General features: G+C 35.7%; 1 protein-coding gene across 1 annotated transcript; it reads right to left on the minus strand.

The window, feature by feature from the left end:
- Positions 1-1,854: 1,854 nt before the first annotated feature.
- On the minus strand, positions 1,855-8,822 carry LOC123550200 (uncharacterized). Its single transcript, XM_045338635.2, has 9 exons — positions 8,634-8,822; positions 8,219-8,291; positions 7,593-7,756; positions 6,442-6,575; positions 5,459-5,607; positions 4,305-4,365; positions 3,553-3,712; positions 3,154-3,283; positions 1,855-2,504 (listed from the first exon to the last, which is right to left on the minus strand). Exons 1-9 carry the CDS (start codon positions 8,646-8,648, stop codon positions 2,320-2,322), a joined length of 1,071 nt encoding a protein of 356 aa, XP_045194570.2. The 5' UTR covers positions 8,649-8,822; the 3' UTR covers positions 1,855-2,319.
- Positions 8,823-12,908: the final 4,086 nt, after the last annotated feature.

Consider the following 12,908-nt stretch of genomic DNA (forward strand, 5'->3'; position numbering starts at 1 on the left):
CCGGCGTGATGCGGTGCTTGAACATTTGTTGTTCCAACAGTCATCTTTTGTGCCTTTTTAAGAACGACTTTTGGTAAAAGATATTGCTTGTGTTTAAAATGCACGTTGAGGCTCCCGAATAATTCAAACATACCCAGTGTAAACTTTCAGAAATTTAAACATGTCAAATATAATTCATACCTAAATGATAGCTCTGATCCTCATTGCATTCCTTATATTAAAGCTATTCGCCCACAGTTAAGGTGAATTTTTTCAACATGTTCATCTCCATCAAGGTTGGCATAAAGTGTATATATGAGAATAAAAAATAATTAAGCGGGTGATAATAAAAGGTAGATATTTGGTAAAAATGCAGAAATAATGCAAATTTTCTGCAGTACATGTATTTCAAAAGCGTTGCAACGGTTTACTACCTTCTGGACAGTATCTTTGGTTATTTATAAGAATATCTTGCAAATATCTTATGTCAATAAGTTTGTACCACTAGCCACTTTCTCACTCACTTTTATGGATATTTGAGAGTGTTTTTTTTTCGTCTAAAATGTGTGGGTTAGTCCCTTTAAAGCTTTTGTACATATCAGTGAAACTTGGAATGCATTTGCTACCGAAGTGGTGAAGAATAAAAAAGAAATGAGCCGCGCCATGAGAAAACCAACATAGTGGGTTTGCGACCAGCGTGGATCCAGACCAACCTGCGCATCCGCGCAGTCTGGTCAGGATCCATGCTGTTCGCTAACAGTTTCTCTAATTCCAATAGGCTTTGAAAGCGAACAGCATGGATCCTGACCAGACTGCGCGGATGCGCAGGCTGGTCTGGATCCATGCTGGTCGCAAAGCCACTATGTTGATTTTCTCATGGCGCGGCTCAAATTTGAAAATGTTCCCTTATATTCAATTTCAACTTAAAGAACGCAGACATAAGAATACAGTTTAAGATGTTGAATATTTATGACTCAATTTTCGCATTTGAAAAAGGATTTTGACATTCTAAATTATATTGATGAACCATTTACCTCGGAAGAATTACTAGAAATACTGTCTATTCGCATTTAGGTAGTTTGCCGTGGAAGTAAATTATTTGATCTTATAACAGCGTTTATTATCGTTCATTATGTATCATAAGTATTCAAGAATTTCCCATTTATTGTTCCTTTTATTATCTATGGAATTGCTAACTTTTGGTGATTAAGGATTTATTTATGGTATTTACTCCATTATATCTGTACGACACGCGGTATGAAATAGCGCCGTTATTAACCAGTTATTATGTACTATTAACAGACAAACGTCATGTCTTAAACACCATAAAGCCTCCTTAACCACCGTAAGACAAAGGCAACTATCAACAATTTGCATAAATTCATATCGTTTCTTCATCTCTTCGGGCCTATTTATGTATCAGTAAAATAGTTTGTACGAGACTCAAAGACGTGCGAGGGCCACAATTTTCCCTGAATTATAACGGCCTGGGTCTCCGGCAATAATTCAGTGTATGATTATGACTGCAATTTTTCCTCTCATTTATGTCTCTTTATGTCACTGAAGCCTTGTTTGGCTATACATCAACAATCAAGCGCCCGTTTAACCACGAGAGAACATTTATCAAGCGTCTCCGGGATGGCTCTGACACGGCGGAAGTATGACAAGTGGCGTCAAATAGGTAATTTGTTGTTGATCTTACAAGAGAAAATCTCCTAAAGAAGTCGTGGACTCGCGTGTAAAGAAAAATCGTCTGGAAGAAAGGGATAAAATAGAATACAGCCTTTGACAGTTCGTAAATTTGAATCAGAGATTTCAGTATTTCCGAAGAAGATATGATATTTGTACAATAATCAAAAGACAGCAAGTGCACAATTACCTGTCTGCTTGTATTCGTAACAGCAATGAAATGACAATGAAAAATCATGGTTAATTATATATATAAGTAAATATAGTATTACATCATATGAAAAACATGGAAATGAAATGCATGGATCGAGGAGAAATCGAATCACAAGTTTTCGCGCAGTTGAGATTATTTTCGATGAAGGGCCGTAAGTACCCATTCTCTTGATTCTGTTCGTTTGATTTACTTGTATGAATAGCATCTATATAATCCATTTTATGGCATGCCGCTCTTTGTAGTTTCTTGCATCTCTATAATTCTTCACATACGATGCAGACAACCACAGCTCAGTTTTTTTTACAACTCGATTGTCATAACCATAATACAGTCTAATTATTGGATCAGTCTGTTGTCTGACTAGTTAGTTCCCTTCATCTTGTTTTCAGAAAACCTGGAGGTCACCAATGTGTTCTTTCTTTCCGGAAATTCTGATGTCAGTCTTCAAAGTCATTATTTATTTCATTCCTCTGGAGAGCTCGAAGTTTACGTTCAGCCCTAAGTTTTCTGCGCGTACAAAGACATAAAATGAGCGTTACAAGAAAGGACACCGCAAATAGGGCAATGATTCCAACATATAAGGTCTCTTTCGTGCAGGCTTTGGCACTCATAGTGAACATTTCTGCGAAAAGAAAGAAAACCACAAACTTTCACAAGCATAGGCAAATGTTTGGCGTATGTCTAGGAGAAAATAATTCAACATTAAAGGGCGTTATGTTCATATCTGCACTACTGGTGATTCATTGAATGATTTTGGAGATGACCATAAAAAACTGTATCTTCATTCGCAGTATCTTGTTTTAAAGTGTTTAATATTGTGTCAACACAATTTGATTTTTCTGAAAGTATAGGTACAGTACAGTTTTAAAAAAGTCGTAATTAGCTATTATTGAAATTGTAATAAAATTTATGCAAATTCTGCGGTATGCAATTAGAATGGGTTGTCAAGAAATATTAATCTTCAAAAACATAGCAAACTCGAAGTAGACTCTTCAATATCGATAAATATTCTATGACCTAAAATAAACTAATTTCAATTGCTAAAAAATTATAACTTCACATCCCGAAAAATTGTCATATTCACAATGTTTTTTCTTGTCAAAAATCACACCATGTCGATATAAATATTTGATTGAAACGCCATAGCAACGCTGACAGATGGAGTACCTACTTTCTAAAGAAAAACATGCTGAAGTGGAATTCACAAGCATTTCGAAAAATAAAATTTTCTGGTTTAGATTTAATAAAAAGTAAAATTGTTATATCCATACTTTCTGTTGCAATATCCTCAGTGTTTACAAGCACTGAATTTCCAACAAAAATCTTGTCAATTTTCTTGTTGGCTGCTTGAAGTTTGCGCTTGCGTACTGCATGTAGACCCACGTTTCCACCACAGGCTGTCTGAAAAGAAGAAAAAAATCGGGAGACTTCAAAACGCGTTGATCCCTAGGCGTATTAACTGAAGCATATAGTCGAGTAAAACATACTCCTGTCACGGTATGTGTCTGAATAAACGGATATGTAACACTTCTTTTCAACACCTCAAGCGCTTGTTGCAATTTCTAAAATAAAATAAACAAAAACAACAACAACAATAATAATAACAACAACAGCAATAATAACGACAACAGCAATAACAGCAAGAACAACAATAAACAGCTAGGTATTACCGGAATATGTTGCCCAAGAAAAACTTGTAAGGTACAAGTAAATTCTATATTGACCGTTCCATCGTCTAGCTGTGTAGGCCGAAACACACCAAACTTAGCTTGCAGTTTCCCTTGAACAACACTTGTGAACTTTGGAAACAGATTTTCGTCTACAGGGCATCTGTAATTGTTGCAGATACGATGGTATAAGAATAAAGTGATAATTTTATAAAGTTGCTATTATAAAATACACACGTTTTCTCTCATTTCCATATGAGTTTATGACTTAAACATACGTTGTAATATTAGTATTTTATGATTGGCTCACTTCTGTCCGGAAAGTTCATCTCTAGCTGCATGTAAGAAAACTTGTTTTATTTAGTTCTATGGAAAAATCTTACCCCTTTATGATAACATGGCTTACAAAGTATCAAAGTATGACCCAGTAGCTTCTAGTCGATGTTGAAACAATATGAGCCGCGCCACGAGAAAACCAACATTGTGCGTTTGCGACCAGCATGGATCCAGACCAGCCTGCGCGGTCAGGATCCATACTGTTCGCTTTCAAAACCTATTGCAATTAAAGAAACCGTTAGCGAACAGCATGGATCCTGACCAGACTGCGCGGATGCGCAGGCTGGTCTGGATCCATGCTGGTCGCAAAGCCACTATGTTGGTTTTCTCATGGCGCGGCTCATATAAAATTAAATACCTTTACATTCCCAGGAAAATGAAAGTAACAAGGATTAGATCTATATCTAAATTGTACCTACCTATCTGCTATGGTCTGGATGTTATCGGCGTAACATTCTATTGCCTGTATGTCAAAGTCATCTTTTGAAAGAAAAAAACAATAAAAAACATATACACATGTTTCATCTGGTTACTAATAAATTAATACATTAGTGGCTTCTCAACAGGAAAAACATAAAATATGGTATAATTATGCACGTTTATCACGATACATTAATGATTGCAAAAGTCTTTGCCACTTGTAAGTAGTCTTCAAATATTTTAATCAATGACAGGTAAGTCCGCAATTTTACATCACAGCATTGCACCCTTACTGATGATATTATATGCTTTGATATATGATGTTTGAGATTGCCTCAATGTTGGCAGTACGTGTATACATACTAAATTATAGTATATAATGCATTTGTACAGTTTTGCAATACATCTCTAAGTCACCGACTTTGTACATGTTTTATTAAGCTTTATAACTCTACCATAAAAACAATTTATGTCTAGCTATACCGATGTATCTCATTTGCCTGCCTTCAAAATTTGCAACCAATATTTAAAAATTCCATCTGTGTCACTATTTCTAGCAAAATAAATAAAATCACGGTTCTCCTTGCTTTCTTTGCATTAGTATTATTCTTTACAACATGGAGATATAATAGGGTTATGACAACAGTAGTTCGATCTGTGATGCTGTATTCGGCTCGAGTGGATTTTTGCCAGATCGGATCTCACGAGGCGCGCAGGAAGCCGAATACAATGTCCCAGATCGAACTACTGTTATAATGACCCTTTTATTATATACCTTTACTTTTTTGTTTGTTGTTTTGCTATAGAACGAAATCTTCAAAGTTTATCGATATCAAAATGGAACGAAGTGAAGTTTTTATGTGTGCTATTTATAGAACTGTGTCAGGTCATGCATATTAATGAAAGTAGTCCCGCAACATACAAAACAAAATGTACAATACGGAATTTAAAAGGTACTATACGGAATTTTTTTCTGCCTGTTCATATTCAATAGTGAAATACAAGCCGATTTTTTTTACAGAATTTATATAGGTATATAATATATTTAGAGTGCAGCAGAGAATACTTACGGGGAGAGCGGATTGTGAATAGGTTGGATCTGAAGACTCATACTTTCTGTATTCTGAAAACATAAACATAAACATTTACTTACTAGCATGGTCGTTATCTAGTTGTATTATCATAGTAAGCTCGTCCGTGAGTTTTACTGTTTTACCATTTACATCAACACCGTCTCGGTATAGATACATTGTGGCTGTAGGACGTATGGTTTTAGTTATTCCTTCTTCATCCTCCTTGTCTCTGTAAGTAATAAAGAAGTTCTGTGACTAAAAATAACACGATTTAAGCACCAGAGAGGCAAAAATCAATATTATAATGAAATTTAGCATGTGTAAAAACAGTAAGGAAAATTATCCCGAAAAGAAAAGAGCGGACTCCGTAGTTACAGACCCAGGCTGCGAATCACGTGTCCCTTACCGCTATGGGTTTTAACTTCCTCTTGGGTTTCAGACATTTTTATTGTGATTAATTTGAAGAAGTCGATTTTTCCACCAGAATGTTGTTTTCATTCACTACTGAAGTTTGAATATCACGATATTACCCTTATCATGTATTTGTGAATTAAAACACAACAAGATCAAATTGGTTTTTGTATTAATAACTAGTACTTTAAAGAAACAGCAGACGAATTGCTCACCTACATAGATAATGACAATAATGATTTTTATTGATAACAATATCACTTGTTATTTCATTTATACAAATCTATTTTGGCTCGACTATGATGAAAGTTTAAGGCTTATTTGAACCACCCTCGAGTCATCTTCCTGGAAAACCCAGTACTGGTATCATATGAGAAGGAATGGCCGTGACTCCAATGGGGCTCAAACCCACGGCCTCCGGGTTGAGCGGCCGACACCTTCACCACAAGATCACAGCCCCCTAAAACTGTTAATTATAATATGTAAATACATCATTTCTATCTATCGAATTTCAATGTGAAGTGAATCCGTATTTTCGGTATTGCAGCAAACCGCGATACGAAACTACAGCTTTGACGGAAGTCAAATTTGGATGCAAGAATGCATGCACATGTTTAAGTACATTCATTTTCGACTGAATTTAAGTACTTACAAAACATTTATATTCACCAGACGACTGCCAACATTTATGTCACTAGTGTCTGGTATACACGTGACAGGAAAGCGTTTATCCGCACCAGTCTGGTATAGCGGGTGTCTTTGAACTATAACCCTAAACGTTTCACTCTAAAGTAAAAAACATATAAACATATTTATAAACAAATAGTAAATAAACATATACGGTAAGCAATTTCTTCTAAGATATGAAATTAGTGTAAAAACAGAAACAGTGGTATGATCTTAAGGTTCTTGTAAAGCCTTTGGAAACCTCCCCTCGGGTGAATGTTTGCTTTATTTTTTACGCCACACATATATAGGCCTTGGTTTATCATAAAGAACATATCAAACTGTTAATAATAAGTAGAAGAAACTTTCAAGACAGGTTATTTTCTTTTAATCAACACATTTTGTGCTATGGTCACATGAACTTTGGCTGTTCACATTCTATTTTGTAAAATATATCAAGCTTCTTTTTGTCATTTCTTTTACGATTATTGTGTGTCTAACATATTTCTCCAGGTACTCCAGGAGTAAGAAGTGTTACCAACCATAAACATTTTAAAAAATGCAAAGTAAAAGTAAAGCTGTCAAAATGAAAAAAAAAAAATGCAATGTTAAACAAATATAAAAGTTAACTAGTTTTCATTGCCCGGAGTACCTAGATAAGTATGTTAGACACACAACAACAAAAAAATTTAGAGGTAAACTGTGTTTGATAAAGAAGTTTGATATTTTCTATAAAGCAGAATATGGACAGTCGAAGTTCATGTGTTGTAAGACAAAATACATATTACCAAACAAGGTCACCTTTATAGAAAGTATCTGCTACTTCTTCGGAACAATTCCGTATACATGTATATATGCTATGAATATGGTCTGTCAGGTATAATTTTTCCAAAATGAAAATTTACCCGAGGGGGTGGCCTCAAAGGAATGATCCTTAACATCAGTTTTGATCTGTCCAATAATTTGGTTTTGTCTGATTGCCACAACAAGCCCACAACCTTAAAATTGATAGTCTATAATGTTCTATTTAAAGCAGTCAACATCCTTATAAGTAACCTCAGTAATCGAAATCGTTGATACAAGGTTCATTTGGGTTTTATTCCTGGTTCCAGTTTAGGTAATATATTAGCATCTTACCCAGTTTATTGCACACGCACGGACGTCAAAGACATGCTCGGACACACGCGGTTGTGTGAACTGACTGCATGTTGTACTTGGACCTTCGATATAGACGATCCCACCATCCGCTGCGTCACGTATTGTAACATTGAGCCGGCTTTTTGTACAACCAGTCACTTCCACTAAGAAAATGCAAACAATTTATTTTACAGTATTATTCTGTGAAAATTACTCACTTGATAATTATGCCGTCCTATAGGTAGTTCTCGCTATATAGTATTCATTTTGATGAGTAGCATTCGTTGAGTTTTGTTATACTTATCACAAGTATCAATTGAGTATTCACTCACTCAGTACTGTTCTATAAATAGTACTCACTGAGTATAATGTTCGGTGAGCAGTGAGCAGTACTCACGGATCTTTCGTTGAATTTCTAAATGAATGCCAAATACAAACAACAGGCATTTGTTTCGGAAACATTGTTTTATTACAATTAATTCTATACGATGCTGATATTAAACTGTTACATATTTGGTGCCATAGATAAAATAGCGAAAAAAACATTTTTTATTAAGTAATAATTCGTCTTATTTCGTCATAAATGAGATCAAACGTTTTAAGAGTATCATATTAAAGATCCTTACGTCTAGGTTCAAATCTCTGTGCCACTGCAGGTTTAAAGACACATTCTGATATAACAATGCTGATTATAATGGTCTGAAAAATACAGAATATTGATTTTGAATGAAAGTATAAATCAGGTTTTTTGGAATCCCAGAAAAAAATCAAATCACATACACACAAATCAATTTTTACATAACAAGTCAGACTAAATGAATTACTTTTATTATACAGACGTTCAGTTTACAGCAACAAGCCTGGCAGAAAACTTTATATTTGCAAAATTTAAGTTTCTTTGGCATATTCTACTATACACTTCATTACGTTAATGTATAAAACGGGCCATGTTTGCTTAGTTTTCGTTTTGTATACATTTAACATTTATAGTTCCTTACATTAAGGGTAGCACAAAGTAATTGGAAGCAATATCGGACTTACCTTTACATATTCCATTGGCAACAGAAATTAAACACAGATTCCAAGTGATTTTAATACTATTCTTGATTTTTTATGTGTTAAATTTTACATGTATAAAACATGTTTTTGTGTTTGTTTAATTGTTGAAATGTAATACTGTTCCACTTTATTGTGTTGGACAGAGTCACTTTTACTAGCTTTTATAATACAGTATCGATCATAGCCTTTGTCTGTTTAGCAATAAATTGTAATCAATCTTAGTCATTGTTTCAATGATAATGGTAATGACAATAGGTAAAGAACGTATTCTCTCTCCGTATGCTGTTTCGGTATTCTCCGTCTATGAGTTTAAGTGTACCCGCTGCTTATAGATACAGTGTAACGGCTGCTAGTAAATACATTGTAACGGCTGCTAGTAAATACTGTGTAACGGCTGCTAGTAAATACAGTGTAACGGCTGCTAGTAAATACAGTGTAACGGCTGCTAGTAAATACAGTGTAACGGCTGCTAGTAAATACATTGTAACGGCTGCTTGTAAATACAGTGTAACGGCTGCTAGTAAATACATTGTAACGGCTGCTTGTAAATACTGTGTAACGGCTGCTAGTAAATACAGTGTAACGGCTGCTAGTAAATACATTGTAACGGCTGCTAGTAAATACATTGTAACGGCTGCTTGTAAATACAGTGTAACGGCTGCTAGTAAATACATTGTAACGGCTGCTAGTAAATACAGTGTAACGGCTGCTTGTAAATACAGTGTAACGTAGTAAATACAGTGTAACGGCTGCTAGCTGATATTCAATACAGTGTAACCGCTGACAGTAAGTACAGTGTAAGTGTAACCGCTGCTGTAAATACAGTGTAACGGCTGCTAGTAAATACAGTGTAACAGCTGCTAGCTGATAGTCAGTACAGTGCAACCGCTGTTAGTCAGTACAGTGTAAGTGTAACCGCTGCTGTAAATACAGTGTAACGGCTGCTAGTAAATACAGTGTAGCGGCTGCTAGCTGATAGTCAGTACAGTGCAACTCTCTGTTAGTCAATACAGTGTAAGTGTAACCGCTGCTGTAAATACAGTGTAACCACGGCTGCTAGTAAATACAGTGTAACGGCTGCTAGCTGATAGTCAATACAGTGCAACCGCTGTTAGTCAGTACAGGGTAAGTGTAACCGCTGTTGTAAATACAGTGTAACCAAGGCTGCTAGTAAATACAGTGTAACGGCTGCTAGCTGATAGTCAGTGCAGTGCAACCGCTGTTAGTCAGTACAGTGTAAGTGTAACCGCTGTTGTAAATACAGTGTAACCACGGCTGCTAGTAAATACAGTGTAACGGCTGCTAGCTGATAGTCAGCACAGTGCAACTGCTGTTAGTCAATACAGTGTATGTGTAACCGCTGTTGTAAATGCAGTGCAAATGCTGTGAGTCAATACAGTGTATGTGTAACCGCTGTTGTAAATACAGTGTAACCACGGCTGCTAGTAAATACAGTGTAACGGCTGCTAGCTGATAGTCAATACAGTGCAACCGCTGTTAGTCAATACAATGTAAGTGTAACCGCTGTTGTAAATACAGTGTAACCACGGCTGCTAGTAAATAATGTGTAACCACAGCTAGTAAATACAGTGTAACCACATCTAGTAACCACAGCTAGTAAATACGGTGTAACCACAGCTGGTAAATATGGTATAACCACAGCTAGTAAATACAGTGTAACCACAGCTAGTAAAAACGGTATAACCACAGCAAGTAAATACAGTGTAACCAGAGCTAGTAAGCACAGCTAGTAAGTACAGTATAAACATCTAGTAAAAACAGTGTAACCACATCTAGTAAGCACAGCTAGTAAGTACAGTATAAACATCTAGTAAAAACAGTGTAACCACAGCTAGTAAATACAGTGTAACCACATCTAGTAAATACAGTGTAAGCACAGCTAGTAAATACAGTGTAACCACATCTAGTAAATACAGTGTAAGCACAGCTAGTAAATACAGTGTAACCACATCTAGTAAATACAGTGTCACCACAGCTAGTAACCACACCTAGTAAATATAGTGTAACCAGAGCTAGTAAATACAGTGTAACCACAGCTAGTAACCACAGCTAGTAAATACAGAGTAACCAGAGCAGGTAAGTACAGTGTAACCACAGCTGGAAACCACTGCTAGTAAATACAGTGTAAATGCTGTTAGAACAAATATATCCCTACAGATGAAGTTTTTTCTTTTTCTTCAGAGTAACAACTGCTGTGAATCTCAAAGATGAAGGTACTTCCGGACGATTTCTGAAAATGAAGCCAATCAGGGACATGGGTACAGCCGCAGAACGCCTGAAAACAGGTTGTTTAAGTTGAAAACGTGGCGATGTTACACATTATATTAATACATGAAGATATCTTAAGTAGAGACTGCAGCAAAATAATAACAATTTACGTTTTCCTTGTCTTTGAGCAAATAATTGCGATGAGAGAAATCATTTAGATGCAGACCCGTCCGGCTATCTTAGCCTGGTTCTTTTGCGAATAGACAGTCTGGTTCTTTAGCTTTCCCTGTGTATAATACCGTTTCATCGGGCCGCATTTCCTGGGAAGAACCAGTACTGGTTTCTAAGGAAGGTAGGAGACACTCAAGAGCATTTCAGTGCCTGAACCGGGATTCGAACATCGTACCTCTGGGTTGACAGTCAAGTGTATTGCCACTAGACCATTGTCCACTAGTGTGTTTAAAAGGCACGCCATAGTCAGATATGTACTAAAACCACCCATGAAGACTAGACATCTGACCCTACTGAAAGGTCGCTAGTTTCATGTAGATTTGAACATTTGGATTTTATGACGTCTACCTGCATATATAAAGACCATACTTTTGGTTATTTAGATACATTTTCAGTTCCTTTTGAGATATTTCAGTGCATGTTATGACCACATTTTTAGCTCTCTACATACAGCTTTACTTTATAGATTTCTGTCTTTCTATAAATTTGAGTTCATAACGCATGCATTTTGTAATAAAATTTACTAAATTAGGGTGATGTGATCACATGAGCGCCCGGCTGTATGTAACAAGTACGAGCGGGGCTCACTAAGGCGTAAATGTGAAATGGGCTGCTATTTTACAGCCTGTTATAGTTGTCAATACTAACCCTTAATCAAAGATTTGAAATTAATGTCCGTCGCATTTTGTTAAACAATGTATCTATTTTGTACCCGCAGAATTATGCCTTATCAATTACTGCCTCCGCCCATTTCAACGCTCATAAAGGCCGTTGCAGTCAAACATACATCTTAATAGAATTATATGCTGTCAGAGAAGGTATTGAAAATAGTTTATAGTAAATAGCAATCGTAAAAATTCAAATCACCTGTGAATTGCAGCGATTTTCACGGCTACGTTGTCTTTATGGAACACCTGTGTATTTTTGATGAAAGATACTGATAAAAGTAAAAAATCTTAATTTACTCATTCAATGTTAAGAATACGTGGTGAAATATAATATCAAGCTCTGTCAACATAATCTTTTGAAGAAATTTAGTGACAAATTACTAAAGGCTAGGTTTTATTAACGTTTAATATATAGATACACTAGACATATTTGTTATGAAAATAAATGATTATTAAGTTTTTGGGGTAAAGTATAAAGTACATCAAATTACGTATATAAAAGTCCCATCCTCTATGATATTAGGTTAATTTCTGTCGTGTAGTATGTAAATGATACATTTGATTTCTAAAAGAAATGTTTTTTTCTATCTATTATAATAAATGTTGCTACTTTAGTGCGCTTATTTTTTTTCCTCGCAGGATTTTGAAATAATTAAACACGACTGACGAGCATTTTGTTCTGGCTTGGTATAGTCTACCTGAAAGGGGAGCGGTGGTCTAGTGGATAAGGTGTCAATCCAGGGGTTGTGGGGTCGAGCCCCACTGGGGTCACGACTATGACTTCTCATATGACACCAGTACTGGTTTTTCCAGGAAGCGGACTCGAGAGTGGTTCATATAAGTTTGAAGCTTTCATCACAATCGAGCTAAAACAAATTAGTATAAACTAACTATACAGAGTATTATGGTAAGTTCTTACACTGTATAAGTATTGCTGATCTTAGAAAACACCTAGTTCGATTAATATTGAATTCAATTAATTTAGAAAGTGAACCCCATCAATAGAAGGAACCTGTTATGTAAATTATGTAAATTATGTAATCATAGTGTGACGCTAGCTGAATTTCATTTTCACCATATAACTGTAACAACGCGTATAAAATGTAGTGAAATTTTACTCTAAAGGTAG

The sequence above is a fragment of the Mercenaria mercenaria genome, chromosome 6, assembly GCF_021730395.1.
Source record: "Mercenaria mercenaria strain notata chromosome 6, MADL_Memer_1, whole genome shotgun sequence".
Classification (NCBI taxonomy): domain Eukaryota; kingdom Metazoa; phylum Mollusca; class Bivalvia; order Venerida; family Veneridae; genus Mercenaria; species Mercenaria mercenaria.